Here is a 22,574-nt window from a genome sequence, read left to right as displayed (position 1 = left end):
TATCAAACCAGAAAGTATATCACAGGGCATGTGAGAAAGACTCAGGAGCCAACTTGCTCCCTGCTCCCCCAAATCAAATACATGTATGATCAAGCCTACAGACCAACACTACCAGTTTACAGGAAATATAGGGGTAGAGGACACCCCAGGGATTAGAATCATTAATATTCTGACTACGGGAAACACTGTAAGATCATCAACTTGTCTTTTCAAAAATAAACTCCAGGAAAATAAACAAAAGTGAACCTATAGGTTAACAGAAACTTAGTAACATATTAACCAACTGCAATGCATAGAATTACTGTGATCCTAATACTAATGAAGAACCTAGAAAAATATATTTCAGCCCTAACCGGTGGATAGTGTCGGCTTGCGGACTGAAGGGTCCCAGGTTCGATTCTGGTCAACGGCATGTACCTTAGTTGCGGGCACATCCCCAGTAGGGAGTGTGCAGGAAGCAGCTGATCGATGTTTCTCTCTCATCGATGTTTCTAACTCTCTATCCCTCTCCCTTCCTCTCTGTAATAAATCAATAAAATATATTAAAAAAACATATATATATATATTTCAGAGAATCCCAAAAATGTCAACACTGACTATATTCTTTTTTATAAAATAGAAACATAATATTACTATCCCACCTGAAACAAATAATTTCTTTATATCATTATCAATAGTATCATTACTTTTATCTTTTATAGATACATGATGACATGTATGAAATGATATAATAATGTCTGGGGTTTGCTTCAAAATAATCACGGGCAAGGAAGGAAGTAGGTAACAATACAAATGAAATAATATTGGTGATAATTAAGATGGGTGATAGGTATAATCACATCTAAATAAATGAAAACCACATCTAAATAAGTTTGTTTTTTAAATACAAAATTTCAACTTACAATATTGGGATAGGAGTTTGGGTCTAAGAGATAGTACTTTACTTTCTATCACTAAGTGACAGAAAGTAAATACTACTATTTATCTGAAACACATTTTTAGTGATATTAGCTGGTTTGTTTGAGAATCTAAATGTTTACATTAGGTAGGAAGTTAGACACAAGTGGCTGGGGTGAGGCCTGCCTTAGGGTTCTGAACAGGGACGGGCCAACACTGCCTTCAGACCTCCTCTCTATGGGTGAACCCAGCCAGCAGTCCACCGGTGGGCAGGTTCAGAACCAGCCAGTTCTTGGCCCAAGATCAGAGGAAAACAACATGACTTCAATGCCAATGCAACCTTACCAGGGCCCTGGATAATTATAATAAAATTTGCATTGTGGTTTTTGACAACGCCCCCGGGGGGTTTCTGTATGCATTATGGGTAAGGGCATGTGCAGAAGAAATATAGTTATATAACCCGTTTCTGTCAATCATCCCTGAATGCAAATGAGTCTCCACCCAGAAAATCCCTCATTTAAACCCAGGCGTTCGGGGCTATTATCTCTCCTGGATGGATGGCCTGCTCCTCGCTTGGAATGTATCTTCAATAAACCCCACTTTGCTTTACTTTCATTTTTGTTGACCTTAAAATCTTTTCATTGTCAATGAGAATCCAGGAACCAGCCAATAACCCCAATCGGGAACATGTATACATCCTTTATACACTTTGCAAACATAGCCTGTTTACCATTTTAGCAGCTTCATCCAAGTCATCACAAGCAAGAATTTTAAGTCCACTGTCAGTTATCAGTGCCTTAGCATCATCCACTCGTGTACCTGAAAATGAGATATGCAAATATAAAGATGTTTTAAATATTGACACAAAATCATACACAAGTCATTTCATCATAAGAATATTTCATTATTTAATATAATACATGCTCTAAAGCAAGAAAATACTGTAAAAACCTAGTTACCTTGTGAAGTACCATATCAATGGCAATTTAGAATTCACGACAAAGCACAACAAATAATGTATCAGATCATACGAACCAAAACTGTGAGCAATTTTGCCCCAATGTTAGAAATTTTTTCATACCATGTTTTAAAAATTTCCAATTACATAATACTTTTGTGGACAAAAAGGGGCCACATGCTAACATGACTAGCTCAGGGAAGGCCTGCGTGATGGCCTTGCAAACTCAGAGACCTAAAGTAACTACAAAGCATGGTCTAAAATTAACACTTTTAAAAAATGAAAGCAATTTATGGTGTGTAGTCATGTCTTAAGGCAGTATTTTTCCTTAACAAAGGTTAATCTTCACCTTAACTAAGCCTGTCCATTTATCTTTTGGCATCTAGGATACTATGCCTTTGCAAAAACAAAGTAATTTCCCTTTTTCAGAGCCCTCAAAGTACAGAGGTGAGACCACAAATACCTTCATTATCATTGTTATCATTATCATGTTAATTGTTGACTGTTAACTATCCTGCACTCATCTAAGTGTGTGTCTATCATTTTACTCTTTATCCAATCCTAGAGGTTTCCCTGCTTTGCTTTCTCCTGCCTCCCTAATCTATCACCAATGGATTTCACAATAACCCACTTACATCAATCACCTCCTTTATTGTAATGTATAAAATAAGGTGCAAAACTGCCATTCTCCTGAGCATTAACTCAATCCATTGAGATTCTGCTTCCCAGCATTTGACAGTTTGGCTCAAATAAACTCACAAAAATTCTTCACAGGTTTGAATGTTTCTTATATTAACACTTTCATTTAAAAGATACAGCTATTTGAAAACTGTATTTAAAAGAACTAAACTCCTTGGAATTGTGGTAGGCAGTTCGAGAGACATGAGCAGAGCAAGGACAATGGGCCTGGTACAGAAGGTCACCAGGAAGGAAAGCCCCAGGTGCAAAGGACAATTGTAGGGTGGGACCTTACCCCCAGAGGACCTTTCCTCCCTTAGCATATCAATGGTCATGCAGTTTGGACACACTGACCTTTCCTCCCTAGAAAATATCGAGGCTTCAGTTGTATTTCAGCTCCAAGCCCAGAAAAGCAGCAAAACCAGACAAGCTAATCTCAGGACCAGCTGCACTGGGTAATGACTCCTGCCCTGTCACCGACCAATCTATCAGTGGAGATCCCAACCCTGAAAGAGCAACCTGGAAAAGTGCTAAATATCCATTGAAATCTTCCCCTGGGACCGCCTCTAAAATCACCAACCTTAACAATTCTTAAGATAGAGGACCCAGAGCACTCTCCCTCCCAGGAGCATGCCTGCACCTTTCCCTTCCCCCTCACCCAAGCACCTTACCATTTGCTTCCTCACTCCCAAGCTCTAAGAGCCCTTCCTTTATTTACCTCTATAACTCATTTCCTCAGCTCATTTCTTCTACAAATATTACTTCTATCTCTGTGATTTTATAAATAAACTAGAGGCCCGGTGCACAAAAATTTGTGCACTCAGGGGGGAATGGGGGGCCCCTCAGCCTGGCCTGTGCCCTCTCGCAGTCTGGGACCCCTCAGGGGATGACCACCTGCTGGCTTAGGCCCGCTCCCCAGGGGATTTGGCCTAAGATGGCAATCAGACATCCCTCTGGCAGCCCGGCAGCCCTTGGGGGATGCCCACTTGCCAGCAGGGAGCAGACCTAAGCTGCAGTCGGACATCCTTAGCGCTGCTGAGGAGGCAGGAGAGGATCCCACCACCACCACTGTACTGGCAGCCATCAGCCTGGCTTGTGGCTGAGCAGAGCTCCTCCCATGTGAGAGCGCCCTGATCACCAGGGGGCAGCTCCTGCATTGAACGTCTGCCCCCTGGTGGTGAGTGTGTGTCATAGTGACCAGTCATTCCCAGTCCTTCTGCTGTTAGGGTCAGTTTGCATATTACCCTTTTACTATATAGGACAGAGGCCTGGTGCATGGGTGGGGGCCGGCTGGTTTGCCCTGAATGGTGCCCCGGATCAGGGTGGGGGTCTCGCTTGGGTGCCTGGCCAGCCTGGGTGGGGCCTGATGGCTGTTTGCAGCTGGTCACACCCCCTTCAGGGTGGGGGTCCCCATTGGGGTGCCTGGCCAGTCTGGGTGAGGGGCTGAGGGCTGTTTTCAGGCTGGCGGGTGACTGAAGCTCCCAACCTCTCCTTTTTTTCTTTTTTTTTTTAATTCTGGGATTTATTTACCTTCTATGGCTGTCACTGGAACTGAGAGCCAGCTTTAGCTCTGAGGCTCAGCTCCAGCTCTGAGACCTCGGCTGCTGAAAGCAGGTATCTGGGTTTGTTTGGGTTCTATAATTGTAACACTGTTGCGGTCCTGCTAGCTCCAGCTCTGACGGCTGAAAGCAGGTTTCTGGGGTTTATTTACCTTCTATAATTGCAACATTGTTTCTTAGACTGCAGCTCAGAGGCTGGCAGCGGCAGGCGGGGAACCTTGGCTTCCTCCTTCACTGGAGAAAGCAAGCCTCCTGTTCGCTTCAGCTGCCTGGCTGCCGGCCGCCATCTTGGTTGGCAGTTAATTTGCATATCTCGCTGATTAGCCAATGGGAAGGGTAGCGAAGTTACGGTTAATTACCATGTTTCTCTATTATTAGATAGGATGTTCTCTTATAGCTTGAGTCTTGGCTCTGAATTCTTTCCCAGCCAGAACTCAAGTATGGAGGTTGCTGAACTCAGGTCTGGTCCAACTGTCACCTGGTGCTATTCCCACCACCTACAGTAGAATCATGAACTTTTAAGCAAGTAGCATTCATATAACAATTGCAAGATATCTGTTACACTCACCTTGTAACCGTACCACAATAGGTATTTTAATTTCCAAATCCTTTACTGCCATGACTATACCCTGTGCAATAACATCACACCTCATGATTCCTCCAAAAATGTTGACCAGAATAGCCAGTACCTGTGAACAGAATGTTTTTGGTTGATTGAAATTTTAAAGAAATGAGTATGTGTAATTCCTTCCCAAGAAAATATTAGTATTTATACCTTATGATGAAATTTAATTCCATGGAACCATTTTCAGACAAAACAGCCATCACTGAAGTCTGTGCAGTCCACCACATACCAGAACTTATTTTCCCCTCTTCGGGTAATTCCAACACCTGGCTCATATTCTCTTCTCTTCTGTCTCATATGAATAAGACCTGATTCCTTTACTTGTTTCCTATTAAACACAGCCATTCACCAACATGATATCCCAGATCATGTTGTAAGACAATGTCACATACAAGAGCTCCAACTTATGTTCATTGACTATCATCTCTTCTTCACTTAGCCCCACCAATTCAACAAACTCTTCACACAAACCAGGCCCTCAAAAATCACTGAATTTCTGTATGCCCACTACTAGCTACACATCACATCCAAACCTCTGTTTGGGTCAGTATTTTTTCATCATCACACCAATAATCTGAACCATTGTTCTATCACGTACAAAAAAATGGTTTTCACTTTTTATTTTTATTTTTTAAAAATATATTTTATTGATTTTTTACAGAGAGGAAGGGAGAGGGATAGAGAGTTAGAAACATCGATGAGAGAGAAACATCGATCAGCCGCCTCCTGCACATCTCCTACTGGGGATGTGCCCGCAACCAAGGTACATGCCCTTGATTGGGACCCTTCAGTCCGCAGGCCGATGCTCTATCCACTGAGCCAAACCGGTTTCGGCATCACTTTTTATTTTTTAAAAAAATATTTTTATTGATTTCAGAGAGGGAGGGAAGAAGAGAGGGAGGGAGAAAGAGAGAGAGAAAGAGAGAGAGAGAAACATCAATGATGAGAGAGAATCATTGATTGGCTGTCTCCTGCCTCCTGCACACCTGACACTGGGGATCCAGCCGGTAACCGGGCAGGGAAGTGAACCGTGACCTCCTGGTTCATAGGATTATGCTCAACCACTGGGCCACACTGGCCAGGCTACTTTTCATTTTTAATGCACTTTACTTTGGTGTAGTTCATTCACCTACACCAGAGTTCCTCAGCCAGTGCAATATAAATAGCTTATAGACACCAAGATATTGTTCCCTCAACCCTTAGGGAAGCTAGGAAGGTTCTAGGACAGCTGTCACCTCTGGGCCAGTGGCCTCTGACCACAAGCAACCTTCTCCATATACCTTCTAGGCCCCACTGAAATACGTCTGTGAATGCCATGACATGAAAAAGGTTCAGACACACTGAGCTATACTACACATTCCTCATATTTACCACTATTATTTCTAGAAATTATAATGGACTAGAATTCATAGTGGACTCTGGCACCTTCTTAGCTCTCTTCCTCCCACCTCATTCTAGATAGCTACAATATGCACCACAGGGCATCATCTGACATCCTAGCCTTAAAGTTACTGTTATCTCCAGTCCATTTCAACTAATTCTTACCAAGGACAAACCCTTGACCAGAAAGAGAATCTCTACAATATCAAATGTGTAAATCCCACTTTCTGTCCAGCCTCCTCTTTCACTTCTAATTCCTTTTATCACTAACTCTATCAAACCCAATCTTTTCCTCTTAAAGCCTCTGGTCCCTAAACCCCTTTCTAATCACTGGATGTATCAGCTCTCTACCAACATGACTTTCTTCACTATAGCAAGGGAGGGGGGGTGGGGAAACCTTTTTTCTGCCAAGGGCCATCTGGATATTTATAACATCATTCGAGGGCCATACAAAATTATCAACTTAAAAATTAGCCTGCTGCTAACCGGTTTGGCTCAGTGGATAGAGTGTCAGCCTGCGGACTGAAAGGTCCCAGGTTCGATACCGGTCAAGGGCATGTACCTTGGTTGCGGGCACATCCCCAGTAGGGAGTGTGCAGGAGGCAGCTGATCGATGTTTCTCTCTCATCAATGTTTCTAACTCTCTATCCCTCTCCCTTCCTCTCTGTAAAAAATCAATAAAATATATTTAAAAAAAAATTAGCCTGCTATATTTGGTCAGACATTTAATTAACTCACCCCTATGCCTTGGCAGGGCCAAACCAAATAATTTTGCAGGCCTTATACGGTCCTCGGGCCAGACGTTACCCACTCCTGCTAGAGAGCCTGGAACCTATGGCTGAGCAATTCAATGATAATGCCATGTGCATGCTGAATTCTCTCATACCAAGTCTAACTCCACTACCCCAATTCAATTAATGCATTCTTGGATGTTTCTATCCTATTAATTTATCCATTCCAACTTTAAAGGAAAGCAAAACAGCAAAAACAAACAAAAAAACCATCCTGTAACACTAGCATAAACAAAGAGCAGTATAATAATGATTCATCAGCATTTCTTTCCTTAATGATCTGCCTCATACCTTTCACTCTCTTCATGAGCCTCCTTTCTCCAATACACATCTCCATGCAGCTAAATATAGCTCATCTTCTTAGTCTCCCAAACAAGCAAGCAAACATATACTACACAGCTCTCTTCAACCCTACTTCCATTCAACTGTTAGCACTGTGTCCTTCTGTGCCTTCATAAAAAAGGCCCTGAAAAAGTATCTCAACTCAATCCATTACAGCCTGACGGGAAGCTGGTCCCCTCTCCTCTATGATTCTTACTAAGGTTCCTAATCATTTCATTTAGTACTTAGTGTACTTGATTGCTCCTACATCTGACACTGTCGCCCATCCACTTAATTCTCAAAACTCTTCATCCTGTCCTTTAATGTCACCACTCTCACCTGATCTGCAACTATCTCTGTCAGTTTGTTCTCTCTCTCTTATTATTCTACTAGTGGCCTGGTGCTCGAAATTCGTGCACGGGGGGGGGGGCCCTCAGCCCAGCCTGCACCCTCTCCAATAGGGGACCCCTTGGGGGACATCCTTCTCGCAATCTGGGAACACTGGCTCCTAACCGCTCACCTGCCTGCTTGCATGATCACCCCTAACTGCCTCTGCCTGCCTGCCTGATTGCTCTTAACCCCTCTGCGTGCCTCTGCCTCCAGGCCTCTCTCTGGGCCTGATCTGCAGCCTACTTGACAGCTGCTGATCAGGCCCTGCCTCTCTCTCTCTCTCTCTCCAGGCCTCGCGAGCAGCCGCTGTGGCTGCTGATTAGGCCCTGCCTCTCTCTCCAGGCCTCTCTTCGGGCTTGATCCGCAGCCGCCAAGGCAGTGGCGAGGTTGTTAGGCCTCCACCCGGCTAACAACCTCGCTGCACCCACCTCGCTTCCCCTGTCTGGTGACAGGTCGTCTGGTCGTTTAGGACATGATGGCCCCTGGTCTTTTATAATGTAGACTAGGGGCCCAGTGCATGCATTTGTGCACCTTGAAAGGAACTGTGGGCCGCGAGGCTGCGGTGGGCACAGGGGCAGGTTTTGGCCCATCCTCCATGCCCCTGCCCGGCCCCTGCCGCTGCGACCCCAGGTCCCCTCTCTGCCAGCAGCCCTGTTCCTGTCACCTCTGCTCCCATGCGCTGACAGTGCCAGCCCCACTTGCACCCGCTGATGGCACGGAGCGATTGGGGCTGGTGTCAGCAGCGGGTCTGAGTGGGGCTGGCATGTCGGTGGGTGTGAGCAGCAACCTCTGCCCCGATTACCCCTCAGGAGCAGGGGGAGGTGGAGAAGCCTTCACGGGCGACTGGGGCTGGCAGCCGCCGCTCGCACCCACTGGCGGCGCCGGGCACCGGCAGTGGGTGCAAGCAGCAGCTCCGGCTGTGCGGGACTGGTGCTGGCAGTGGGTGCGAGTGGCAGCTCTGGTGCCAGCAGCGGGTGTGAGTGGGGCCGTCTCCGGCAGTGGGTGTGAGAGGCGACTGCTGGCTCTGATCACCCCTCAGGAGTAGGGGGAGGTGGAGAAGCCCTGAGGGACGATCAGGGCCGGCAGCTGCCACTCGCACCTGCTGACAACCGTGCTAAGCAATCAGGGCCAGCGCTGGGTACTGGCAGCGGCTCCAGCGCCGGCAGCGGGTGCAAGCGCCAGGCGGGACCGTGGCGCACGGGAGCAAAGAATTTTCAGTAACTACCAGAGGCTCGCCTGATGACAACGACCAGCGCTCCGCCTTGGTCTGGTGCTCTCGCTGACCTGCTCCACCATCCTGCTGCGGCCAGCACCTGCCATGTTCCATGCGCGCCCCCTTGTGGTCAGCGCATGTCATAGCGACTGGTTGTTCGGCTGTTCTGCTGTTTGGTCTATTTGATTATTAGGGTTTTATATATGTAGATTTTATCGCTCCTTCTTTATTCAATCCTTCAACATGGAGGAGAGGGGTAGGTGAAGAGCTAGTTCCATTCTTGGTTTCCTCATCTCACTCATTTGAGTCATCTCACCAACTCCTAACACTTCAACTTTTCTCAATATACTGAGGACTCTCAAATATATATCTAACCATTATACGAAATATATCTTTATAACCATAAACTAGATACAGTCCCCACAGTGCAAAATTAACACATTCAGAAATACATATTTCTCTATTTTGCCTCTTGATGGCACAAAGGACATCATCACCACCCGATGATTGTCCCCAGCCAAAAGTCCTAACCAACCCCTGGTTGGTTAATCCAACTAAGCTCTCTCAATGCCACCCCCCAGCGACCCAAAAAAGAAGAGAAATGAATTTAATGATTGTATCTCAGAAATGCCTCTAAATATCTTTGCTTTATTCTTCCTGACACTACCTTTGCCAGGACCTCTTCGTCTTTTTTAACAATGAGGTATAACAACCAAATTGATCTATCCTACCAGTGCCTCCGTGCTCTACATTTCACACTCTACTAGCAAAGTTACCCTTTTTTAGAAAATAAAAAGATAAGGAACTATATATATATATATAGTTCCTGGAATAGAGGGGTTAAATTCCAAACTCCTTAACAATAGATACAGGGGTTTTCACAATATGGACTCAACATTATCTCTTATCATTCGCTTCAAAAATGTTATTCTTATACATAAGCATCTTATTCCATGAACATAGTGGCTGTCTCTATACTCCATGCCTTTAAATAAACTTATTCAATTCTCAAGATAGCTCAAGGTATCATCCATTCAGTGGCCATTGTGATTCTCACAGTTATTGGTTGTCTTGTATTCTTCCACAGCACTGCATTCAGTTTATCACCCCAGTCAGACTATACTAGTAAATGCCTTGAGAGGAGGGACGATGTATTCCCAAATCCAAGCACAGTGTCCAATACAAAGAGTTATAATATGTATACAGCTACTTCAATGCTATCCACATTGTCTCCCTGGGCTACGGGACTGTTTCCAACTCCAATGCTCTTAATGTCAGTCCCTAACACTGGAATTCCTTATATGCATTTATCCATACTTGTACCTAGGCCCTAAAAGCCACGCTTAAAAATATAACAAAAATTCCAGTTCACCTTCAAAAGGACTCAACAGTTAGATAATTACATAATACTCTTTTAGAGTATATGCCAAAAGAAGCTATACAAATATAGTTCCAATAAAATTTGTTTACTTTTAAAAAAATATTATTCAACAGGAGAATAAAGCAATTTGTGTTTCATTTTAGTTTAATTCTCTTTATGAAATTGAAGATGGCAAATAAGTCTATAAGCTCAAAGTCAAAGAGCAGTAAAATAATTTTTCAAACAATTCTAGAGTCTAAAACAATAAAAATGTACACTGTCAACATCATCAATAAGTATTTATAAATGACCTATACATGTACTGTGTATTATGCCAACCACTGCCAGAGGCAACAATGAGTAAGATATGATCCCTATCAATGAGGAATTCTCATTCTTAATTCAATAAGACTAGTTCCAGGGAGGCCATTATCTTATTTTTCCATAAGCCTTAAAACCCACATTGGCCACATAGTAGCTATACTGCTTAAAAAGTATCTGGTGACTGATAATATGTATGTCTTTTAGATAATGATGCTTCACATCCCTTGTATATTGATAATCACTTATAAATTCATAAGTCTACATTATGGCATATCTGCATATGATAGATTATGCAAACATTAAAATAGGTGGTTTAGAAGAGTACCTTAGTAAATGCAAAAAGTACTCATAATATGTCAGCAAAAATAAAAGACTCAAAATATGTACATTAAAAGACATATACATGAATGGCTGAACTATGTAACTTATCTACAATAAAAAAAGGGTAATATGCTAGACTGAATATCTTCCGGATGTAATTCTGGACTTCCTTCCTGATGAAGCCGGGGCCGGAGGGAAGCCAGCCCGGGTCCCGGGTGCCTGCGGGTGGCCGGAGGAGGGAAGCAGCCAGCAGCAGGAGGAGGGAAGCCTGGGTCCCAGGTGCCAGAAGGAAGCTGGTGCCAGCAACCAGGGGAAGGAGGCCTACTCTCGCACGAATTTTCGTGCATCGGGCCTCTAGTATCTTAATAAGTAGTATGTGTGAGTGTGTGTATGTGAAATCATTAAAAAGTCTTAAAGAAAATAGATCAAATCAATAGTAACAAAAGTTATCTCTGGATAAAATTAAAGATTATTTTTTATTTTCATCTTTTTAGCTTTACAGACTTACCAGATTTCTGGGCTTCTGCGGTCAACTAACATCTTCATTTTTCATAGTCATGTGCTCCCATATCAAATCATACCATTTAAAATATTGTCTAACATAATGTAACATTTCTTCATCTTGTTTTCTAAATCACTATGTGGAACTTTATCTTTTTCTGTAGTTAACTGTTATTGCATTGTTTTCAAACAATGGAAGACTTTTAAATTTTAATGTTCAACTACTGTAATAATCACAACTGCTAATTAATCAAGTTACTTCTCACCATTCAAATTCTAAAACATAAGCCCTGCCCTTACCTTTTTATCTGAAGTGATAAGCTTAAATGCTTCTGTTACTTGATGGACTGTGGCACCACCACCAACATCAAGAAAGTTGGCTGGAGTCCCTCCATGAAGTTTTATTATATCCATTGTGGCCATAGCCAAACCAGCACCGTTTACTATCAAGAGGGGAAAATGATTTGTATAAGCAACAAACACAAAGAAAATAAATTAAGCTTAGCCAATCCAACTCTAACATAAAAACACATAGTACCTAGACAGCCTATATTCCCATCTAGGCCAATGTAGTTGATATCTGCCTTAGCTGCATCTTTGTCCCTTTCATCTTCCTGAGTCCAGTCCTGGAGATCAAAGATTTTCTTCTGGCGATAAGCTGAATTAGAATCAAAATTGATCTTCGCATCCATACACAGCACTTTGAAGGAAAAAAGAAAAGAAAATGATCTTAATTTCAAGATAGACGCAACAAACTATCCAATAATCAAACATTCTTCATTTTAGGGGAAAAACACATTTTGTTACTTTATTGAAAGTATTTCAATTTATGTTCACTTTTAATTCAAACTGTTTCTTGAAAAAGAGAATTTGGGAATTGAATCTGAAGTGCTACCTGTTACTGGGTCTATATCTCTCCTACGCAACAGATAAAGAAGGGGGGGAGGGGAAATCCCTGAAAAACATTTAAATATTTTAAAAATTACCAATTAACTATTGATGCTCCTAGCTAAACCCTTCACTTGGGCCCTAGATTCCATTCCCTCTCACGCATTCAACGACATTGTTCCAGCAATTGTTTTTCCTACATTATAAATCCTCCCCTTTTCTATTGGCTAAATCAAACTGACTTGCAAAAAATGCTGTTCTTCCCTCCAACTTAATAAAAAGTACTTTAACCATTATATTCCCCTTACTCTTCTCTTTCTATACAGCAAAACTCACGGAGAGAGTTGTCTGTGTAAACCAGGGATCAGGAAACTGGCTAAGGGCCAGATTCAGCCTATGCCTATTTTTTATGTCCTGTGAACTAATAATGGGTTTTACATTTTTAATAGGTTGGGAAGAATAAAGGGGAAAGGACAAAGGAAGAAGAACAAGAAGAAAAGCAGCAGCAACTGTGACCATATGTGCCCCACAAAGACCAAAATTTTAACTCCCAATCCCTGTGATTAAATTCATTGTACCAAATTTTTCTTCTGCCTTCCTTTCTTTAATCCACTCTAATCAGGCTTTAGCCTACAGTGCTCTACAACAAGGCTCATATGTAGTTCACCTCTCAAACTTCATCTTTCAGTACTCTACCACATTCTTTGCTCCAATCCAACTAACTATAACATTCTCCTTGCAGTTCTTGAACAGAGGCTGAAAAAACTGAGCAGTTTTAGCTGCTGCCCAACAGAAGAGACAATTTGGAGTCCAGCTAAGTTTACTAACACTTGGGTTGCGGGAAACGAGTTAAGTCGGCTCGCGTGAATTGCGCGTACTCCGCGGGAGCCGTCTTAAACTCGGTTCATATAGATTTGCGGTGGAGTGCGGGAAACGTGTAAACTCGGGCCGATTGTAACTGCGTATTACCAAATATTTCATTTCAATCGAACCCATACTTCAAAAGATATAGGCATTTTAACGCGCCATCTTATATTTTGGCGGGAAATTCACCCGACACCGTAGTGCTAATATAAAAAATCAACATTCTTTCAGAGGAAGATAACAGAATCCAAAATCTCTACACCATAACTCCAAAAATGTCCAATATACCATGGAAAAATTATTACATTTGTGAAGAAACAGGAAAATGTGACTAAGAGTAAAGAGAAAAAGCAATCAAGAGTACCCAATCCAAGATGACACAGATTTGGAATTATCAGAGGGCTACGAAACAGTTATTTTAAAAATGTGTAAGGATTTAAAGGAAAATATGATCATAATAAAGCACCAGATAAGTAATCTCAGCAGAAAATAAAACTATAAAAAGGAACTAATTAGAAAATCTAAAAAGGTATTGGTTTTTAAATACCACAATATCTGAAATGAAAAATTTATGGGTGGGCTTAACAAATTGGAGACAGGTCAGATCCTGAAGTCATCCAATCTGAAAATGATTAAAAACCCCACTTCAATGACTTATTGGATAATATAAAGTCATCTAACAATATGTGAAATTAGAAGGAGACGGGGAGGAGAATGTAGCAGAAAAAATTATTTGGAGAGATAAAAAACATATGTGTCAAGCCAGATTTCTATACCCAGTGAAAATATATTTAAAAATATAAAATTAAGATATTTTCAGACAAATGGAGGCAAAATTCATAACTAGCAGACCACATCAAGAGAAAATGCTAAAGGGAGTTCCTCGGGCTCAAGGAATGTAACATGTGGAATTAGAATCTAGAGCAGTGGTCTCAACAAGGCAGTTTGTCCCACTGGGGACATGTGGCAATATCTAGGGGCATTTTTGGTTGTCACAACTAATGGTCACTAATTGGCATCTGAGTCTACAATGCACAGGACAGACTTCTCCCATCCTTACCCTCCCAATGATCTGGCCCCAAAATGACAACAGTGACAACGTTAAGAAACCATGGTCTACAGAAAGGAAAATAATACCATAAATATATGTCTATATGAGCAATGTTGGCTAAAAGAATTTCAAATATGGAAAGGGAAAGAACTAGAATTAATTTTGTGGTATTGGAGTGAAATTAGAGGTACCAGTATAAATTCAGAGATTTTAAAAGATAGGCATAGATAAAAATATAGGTGTATTTTTATGTATGTATACACACACACTCTATCACATTCTCTTTTCTTTTTTTAAAATATATTTTATTGATTTCAGAGAGAAAGGGAGAGGGAGAGAGAGATAGAAATATCAATGATGAGAGAGAATCATTGATCAGCTGCCGCCTGCATGCCCCCTACTGGGAATCAAGCCTGCAACCCGGACATGTGCCCTGACCGGGAATCAAACCATGACCTCCTGGTACATAGGTTGACACTCAACCACTGAGCTACACCACCTGAGCGCGCGTGCTCGCTCTCTCTCTCTCTCTCTCTCTCTCTCTCTCTCTCTCTCTCTCTCCCCTTCTAGGCTCTGTGCACTGAAAAGGTTTGGAAAACAACAGCAACAAGCACAGATAGAATGCATATCTTGGTTTCTAAATACCACTTTCCATTAAAGGAACCAGGGTCCCTTGGTGCAAAAGCTAACTGCAGAATTGTAAGAAAGTAAAAGATAATAATCCTGGAATATCCTGTTGCACAAAAAGTAAAGAAGGGCTCAAAGAACATGGAAAACTTATGGTCATGCAAAACTGACATATAAATGTTCATAATAGCTTTATTAGTAAGAGCAAAATATTGAAAACACCCAAAATACCTTCAAAGGGTTAGTGGTTGAATGAATTCTGGTACATCCAAACAATGGAATACAACTCAGCAGTAAAATGGATGAACTATTGGTACATGCAACAACATGGGCAGACTTCAAAGACAATCTACACTAATAAAAGAGAAACATGCAAATTGGTGTCACTCCGCTACCCTTCCCATTGGCTAATCAGCATATCCTTATGCAAATTAACTGTCAGCCAAGATGGCGGCCGGCAGCCATGCACTGAAGCGAACAGGGAGGCTTGCTTGCTCCAGTGACTGCGGACTCCAACGTTCTCTGCCTGACTTGCCGGCCTCTCAGCTGCAACTCTAAGCAACTATGTACTATGTTGCAAATATAGAAGCTAAACAAAACCCTAGAAACCGGCTTTCAGTCAGCCGGGCTTCAGCCAGCCGGAGCGCAACATTGTATCAAATACAGAAGGTAAGGGCCAGAAACCTGATTTCAGCAGCAAGGCCTCAGAGCTAAAGCTGGCCCAGAATAGAAAAAAAAAGAAAAGTAAAAAAGGAGCAGTTGGGAGCTTCAGTCACCCGCCAACCTGAAAACAGCCCTCAGCCCCTCACCCAGACTGGCCAGGCAACCCAGTGGGGACCCCCACCCTGATCCAGGACACCCTTCAGGGCAAACCAGCTGGCCCCCACCCATGCACCAGGCCTCTATTCTATATAGTAAAAGGGTAATATGCCTCCTGGCACCGGGATCAGCGTGACAGGGGGCAGCGCTGTGTGTGACAAGGGGTGGGGCCACAACCTCCCTATCTGCCCTGCTCTGTTCGTGACAGGGGAAGGCGCCCCAACCCCCTGATCAGCCCTGCTCTGTGCCTGATAGGGGGGAGCTCCCCAATCCCCTGATCGCCCTGCGGCTCTGTGTTTGAGAGGGTGCGGTAATGAAACAGGTCTGTATCTCGACTGTGCTGGTGGTTACACAAATCTATGTGTGGGATAAAATTAAATGTATACATACACATATCTATACATACACACATGGACACACAAATGATTGAAGGTTTTTTAAAAAAGGTGAAAAATGTCCCCTCTTGGGCTTGCCGCTGAACCTCCTGGAGCCCGTTGACCACGTGGTAGAATTCAAACAATGTGGGGCCAGGTGAGGGCACCCGAGCAGGAGAAACAGATCAAGAGTTATGGGCTGCACCTGCTGCAATACCACATGTCCAGGCCTCCATGGAAAGGTGGTCCAGTTTGAAAGGGAATAAATTGGACCCTGGCCAGTGTGGCTCAGGTTAGAGCATCATCCCATGCACCAAAGGGTCCCGGGTTTGATTTCCCGTCAGGGCACATACTCATGTTGCAGGTTCCATTATGATTTCTCCATTAACTTATGAATTAAAGTACTTTCTTTAAATTTAAAAAAACATGAATTTCTAGTTTTATTGCTTTGTGTGTAAAGACTATTAACTATGTTATTAATTCTTAAATATTTGTTGAGACTTTCATTTGTGGTTCTGTATTTTATTTTTTAATTGGTATTTGAAAAAAAATGCTTTTCTAAATGCATTTTCTAAATATACATACATATATATATATCTCCATTATGTTAAAAAATTTAATGTGCTGTTCAAAAAAAAATGAGGAACATATAGCAAAGGCATTAATCTTTACTAGTACTTTGGGGTACAGACTCCTGAAGATTCACTCAGGAGCTAGTTGAAGATGATTCTCCAATGCAAATATACTTGGGGTGAAATCCTTAGGAAGCAGAATTCTTAGGCCTGAACCCTCCCCTTCCCCCCAATAACAGTCAGTAGAAAGAGCCACGGACAATGCTTGCAAGGGTGAGTGCAGTATCAGTAAACAGGACCCATACGCAATTCATACTAGAGTGCCAAAATCATGGTTCTCAAAAGGGGAAAAATTTGAAAGAGACTACAGATTGATATATTAGTCATGTCCCAACCCTCAACCCCACAATCACAAACGCATCGATTTTAAGTTCACAGGTAATACAATCAGGACAAAATGGCATCCTGGTGAGACTAATATAGTCTACTCTCTCACTCAGCTTCTACTCAGTTTCTTCCATGACCTTTGATAAAACTAAGTACAAGGTTCTGGGACCATAATTGTGTTGGTATCATTGTTCCTGATGATGGGAATGGCTTGTACTTTTGTTTTTTACAAATTTGATAACTGAGGTGTTAATGATATGATACATTTGTATTATTAACTTTGCGTACCTCTTTAAAAGTGAGGCCCATACATGGGAAATTAAGGAAAACATAAACAAATGGGACTACAGCAAAATAAAAAGCTTCTGCACAGCAGAAGAAACCATCAACAAAATGAAAAGTGAGCCCACTGTATGGGAGAACATATTTGCCAATGTTACTTCTCATAAAGGGTTAATTTCCAAAATACATAAGGAACTCATACAACTTCACAAAAGAGAGACAAATAATTCAATTAAAAAATGGGCAAAGGACCTAAAAAGACATTTCTCCAAAGTGGACATACAGATGGCCAAGAGGCATATGAAAAAATGCTCAAAGTTACCAATCATTCGAGAGATGCAAATTAAAATGACAATGAGGTATCAACTCACACCTGTCAGAATGGCTACCATCAACAAATCAATAAATGACAAGTGCTGGCAAGGATGTGGAGAAAAGGGAACCTTAGTACACTGTTGGTGGAAATGTAGACTGGTGCAGCCACTGTGGAAAACAGTATGGAGTTTCCTTAAAAAATTAAAAATGGAACTGCTATTTGATACAGTGATCCCACTTTTAGGAATATACTCTAAGAAACCCAAAACACCAATTAGAAAGAATGTGCATAGCAGCACAATTTACAATAGCTAAGATCTGGAAACAGCCCAAGTGCCTATCAGTAGATGGGTGAATAAAAAAGCTGTGGTACATTTACATCATGGAATACTATGCAGCAGTAAAAAAGAAGGATCTGTTACCCTTTGAGACAGCATGGAGGGACCTGGAAAATATTATGTTAAGTGAAATAAGCCAGTCAGAGAAAGGTAAGTATAACATGATCTTACTTATATGTGTAATCTAATGAACAAAATAAACTGATGAACAAAATAGATCCAGAGACACAGAAGCATGGAACAAACTGACAAATCTCAGAGAGAAGTGGGGGTGTGGGGAGAGATTAACTGGGGAACTTATATGCATATATGCATAGCCCATGGACACAGACAACAGTGTGGTGAAGGCCTAGGAGGGATGGGTTTGGGGTGGAGGGGGGTCAATGGGAAAAAAAGAGAGGGGGGACATCTGTAATACTTTCAACAATAAAGATAAATTTTAAAAAATAAATAAAACTAGAAGACTTAGATGTATAAAGTTATAAATAACAAATTCAAAAATATAACTTTTCACCTAAATAGAAGACAAACATGAAAATGACCTTCTTTTAGAGAGTCAAAAAAAAAAAAAGTGAGGCCCATATAAGACCTGATATTCAAACAATGTAACTTCTGAAACCATGAGGAAACTATACCCATTACTATGAGAAACAGTCCAAACTGCCATGGCTAAAATAATCCAGACTTTATCCAGAATTCATAACCTGTCTAGCTAATGTTATAAAAATATTCAATAAATTTTAACACATTAATTTTTTGGACTCCTAACTCAGAAGAAAAATCTGACTTGGTACTTCAGTTCTCTAAGTCATTTGGACTTTATTACATTTGGGCTTTAAATTCCAGGTGTGTCTTTATGCAGTTTACTATTAGAGTATTTTATGGTGAAGAATCTATAGCATAACCAATGGACCCAGACAGTAGTGGGGTAAGGGCATGTGCTGGGGGGTGGGAGCGGCTGGGGAGGGGTCAATGGGGGAAAAAGGAGACTTACGTAATACTTTAAACAATAAAGAATTTAAATTTTAAAAAATAAAAAAAATAAAATGTTTAATATTTTTAAACAATGAAAATGAATTAATATTTTACTAACATAATATAAATTTAATAAAACTGTATTTGACATGTGCTTATTGTATAAGTGTGATAAGGCTATCTATCAAAAGAATATTCTACACGGAGGAGCAAGACCTTCCATCTCAAAAGCATCACATTAAAACAGCTCTTTTTTATTCAAGAAAAACAAAACAAAACAGGAAAGAATGAATTTATGGAATTGAGCAAAATACATTCTTACAGCTAATATTAGCATATTATTTTAACCCATTTCAGAAACTTCTGAGGACAAACATCCAAACTACATAGAGGTGTCCCTAGAATATCCAAAAGAACCGTAGTTGGGAACAGGATGGCAGCCTCAAAGTCAGAGCAGGACTACCCAGACAGCTAAACTCTCATACCTCAAAAGCCCCATGTCTACCTACCCTTGATAGGTCATAGGCTTGATGGTTAAACTCAATGGGTCAAGAAACACTAAGGAGTGTTAGTGAGATCAAATCTTCACCACTAGCCATGAGTCCCGAGGCAACCACTTAATCCTTTGGTAACACATTTTCCTAACCTATAAAATAAGGATAGTAGTAGTACCTACCTCACTGAACTGTTATAAACATCAAATGACGTAAACGGGTTCATATCTGTAAAGTGCTTACAACAGTGCCTAACAAACATTATTTGCTAGGCCCGCTGCACAAAAATTCATGCAGTCAGGGGAGAGGGGTCTCTCAGTCTGGCTTGCGCCCTCTTTCAGTCCAGGACCCCTCAGGGGATGTCCACCTGCCAGCTTAGGCCCACTCCCTGGGATATCGGGACTAAGCTGGCAGTCAGACATTCCTCTGGCAGCCCAGGAGCCCTTGGGGGATGTCCAACTGACGGACTAGCTGCAGTTAGACATCCTGAGTGCTGCGGAGGAGGTGGGAGAGGCTCCCGCCACCGCCGCTGCACTCGCAGCCATCAGCCTGGCTTGTGGCTGAGCAGAGCTCCCCCTGTGGGAGCGCACTGGTCATTCCCGGTAGTTCCGCTGTTAGGGTCAATTTGCATATTACCCTTTTATTATATAGGATGTTTTTGTTAAAAAGAGGGGAAAAATTCAAAACTATGTATTATGAAATAAGAAACTGAAAATAAACTGAACATGAGAGACAACCTGAAATGCAACAGAGACATTTTTAAAAGACTAAGGGAAAAAATACAACAATAGAATTAAAATCTACAAGTGAATAAAATCAGCAAATAGTCTCCGTATACCACAAATAAAAAGTAAGAAAAGCCCTAGCCGGTTTGACAAAATGGATGGAACGTCGGCCTTCGGACCAAAGGGTACCAGGTTCGATTCTGGTCAAGGGCATATGCCCGGGTTGTGGGCTCAATCCCCAGTGTGGGGCATGCAGGAGGCAGCCAACCAATGATTCTCTCTCGTCATTGAATTTTCTACCTCTCTCCCCCTCTCCCTTCCTCTCTGAACTCAATAAAAAATATATTTTTTAAAAAAAGAAATACTTAGGAGTAAATTTAACCAAGGAGGTGAAAGACCTCTTCTCTGAAATCTATAAAACATTGAAGAAAAAAATTGAAGAGGACACAAATAAATGAAAGGATATACTGTGCTCATGGATAGAAAGGATTCACATTGCTAAAATGATCATAAAGCTCAAAGCAATTTACAGATTCAATGTAATTCCAATCAAAATACCAATGTCATTCTTCTTAGAACAGGAACAAATAATCCTAAAATTTATATGGAACCACAAAAGACCCGGAATAGCCACAGCAATCTTGAGAAATAAGAACAAAGTTGGAGGTATCACATTCACTGATCTCAAACTATACTACAAAGCTGTATTAATCTAACTGTATATTACTGGCACAAAAACAGACAAATAGATCAATGGAACAGAACAGAGAACTCAGAAATAGATCCTCACTTATATGGTTAAATAATCTATAACAAAGGAGGCAAAAACATTTAATGGAATAACGACAGTGTCTTCAACAAGTGGTGTTGGTAGAACTGGACAGATAACTGCAAAATAATAAAACTGGACCACTCTTTTACACCATATACGAAAATAAACTCAAAATGAGTTAAAGATTTAAAAGAAAGGCCTGGAAAACAAAAAACCTTAGAAAGAAAAATATAGAAAGTAAACTATCTGACATCAGTCTGAGTAATATCTTTCCTAGACAATAGAAACAAAAGCCACAAATAAACAAATGATTCTACATCAAACTAAAAAGCTCTCCACCATGAAAAAAACCTTCAATAAAACAAAAAGGCAACCTACTGACTGGGAGAATATACGTGCAAATGATATTAACCAAGAAGGCAGGGGTGGAGAACGTCAGGCTCCCAGGCCTTATCATTTGGTCTGGTCCTGCTAAGGCATAAAGGGTGAGTTAATTAAATGTTTGACAAATAGAGCAGGCTAATTTTTAAGTTGATAATTTTGTATGGCCCTCGAATGATGTTATAAATATCCAATGGCCTTTGGCAAAAAAAATTCCCCATTCTTGCAGGGTTGATATCCAAAATATATATAAATATTTTTATTTATTTCAGAGAGGAAGGGAGAGAGAGAAGGAGAGAGAAATAGAAACATCAATGATGAGAAATCATTGATCAGTTGCCTTCTGCACGCCCCCTATCAGGGATCGAGCCCACAACCTGGGCATTTGCCCTTGGCTGGAAACAAACCTGGGATTCGTCAGTCTGCAGGCTGCTCTATCCACTGAGCCAAACCAGCTAGGGCCAAAGTATATTTTTAAAAGTCATACAACTCAATAACAAAAAAAAAATAAACAATCCAATCGAAAAACAAACAGAAGACATGAAAAGACATTTCTCCAAAGAAGAGATACAGATGGCCAACAGACATATAAGATGTTCAACATCACTAATCATCAGGGATATACAAATCAAAACCATAATCAGATATCACCTCACACCAGTCTATTACAATGGCTATTACAAAAAAAGTCCACAAATAGTATGTATTGGTGAGAATGTGGAGAAAAGAAAACTCTTGTACATAGTTGGTGGGGCTGGAAATTGCAGCTCCTATGAAAAATAGTATGAAGATTCCTCAAAAAACTAAAAATAGATATAGCATACACTCTAGCAATTCCACTTCTGGGTATTTATCCAAAGAAAATAAGAACACTAATTCAAAAACAGGCATTCCTATGTTTATTGCAGTATCTATATATATATAAAAGCCCAGCAACTGGAACAGCGGAACGACCAGAATGACCAGAACAACTGGTGGCTATGATGTGCGCTGTGGCAGCCAACCAGCCTGATCTGGGCCCCAGTACACCCCCCCCCCCCAACCCCCGCCGGTCAGTGCTCAATCAACCCCCAACACCCTGATCGGGGGCAAGGCCAGCCGACCAACCATCTGAGGTCCCTCCACCCTGCTGGCCCGGCCTATAGCCCCCATTGGGCAGGCCAGGCAGACCCCACCAATGCACGAATCTTGCACCGGGCCTCCTGACCTGTATAATAAAAAGCTAATAGCAATTAACCGAATGGGGGAATACCTGTCCCCATAACACACACTGACCACTAGGGGGCAGATGCTCAAAGAGGGAGCTGGCCTCTGGTGTCGGGGTGCTCCCCGGGGCGGCATTTTCATCGTCCAAAACCAGGCTAGACGTTGTGAGCACAACGGGGATGAGGG

General features: G+C 41.6%; 1 protein-coding gene across 2 annotated transcripts in view; it reads right to left on the bottom strand.

Annotated features, from left to right (window-relative positions):
• The window catches only part of SUCLA2 (succinate-CoA ligase ADP-forming beta subunit), a 55,533-nt gene that overhangs the window by 3,771 nt on the left and 29,188 nt on the right, over positions 1 to 22,574 (bottom strand). For both annotated transcript variants that reach the window (XM_023748881.1, XM_023748885.1), the window contains exons 3-6: positions 11,857 to 12,018; positions 11,619 to 11,761; positions 4,661 to 4,781; positions 1,628 to 1,716 (exon numbers count right to left, since the gene is read on the bottom strand). In XM_023748881.1, the coding sequence (XP_023604649.1) occupies positions 1,628 to 1,716; positions 4,661 to 4,781; positions 11,619 to 11,761; positions 11,857 to 12,018 (515 nt within the window). The remainder of the gene's footprint in view (positions 1 to 1,627; positions 1,717 to 4,660; positions 4,782 to 11,618; positions 11,762 to 11,856; positions 12,019 to 22,574) is intronic.

This window comes from Myotis lucifugus, unplaced genomic scaffold (assembly GCF_000147115.1).
Source record: "Myotis lucifugus unplaced genomic scaffold, Myoluc2.0 scaffold_7, whole genome shotgun sequence".
Classification (NCBI taxonomy): Eukaryota; Metazoa; Chordata; class Mammalia; order Chiroptera; family Vespertilionidae; genus Myotis; species Myotis lucifugus.
This window is presented reverse-complemented; position numbering and strand designations above follow the sequence as displayed.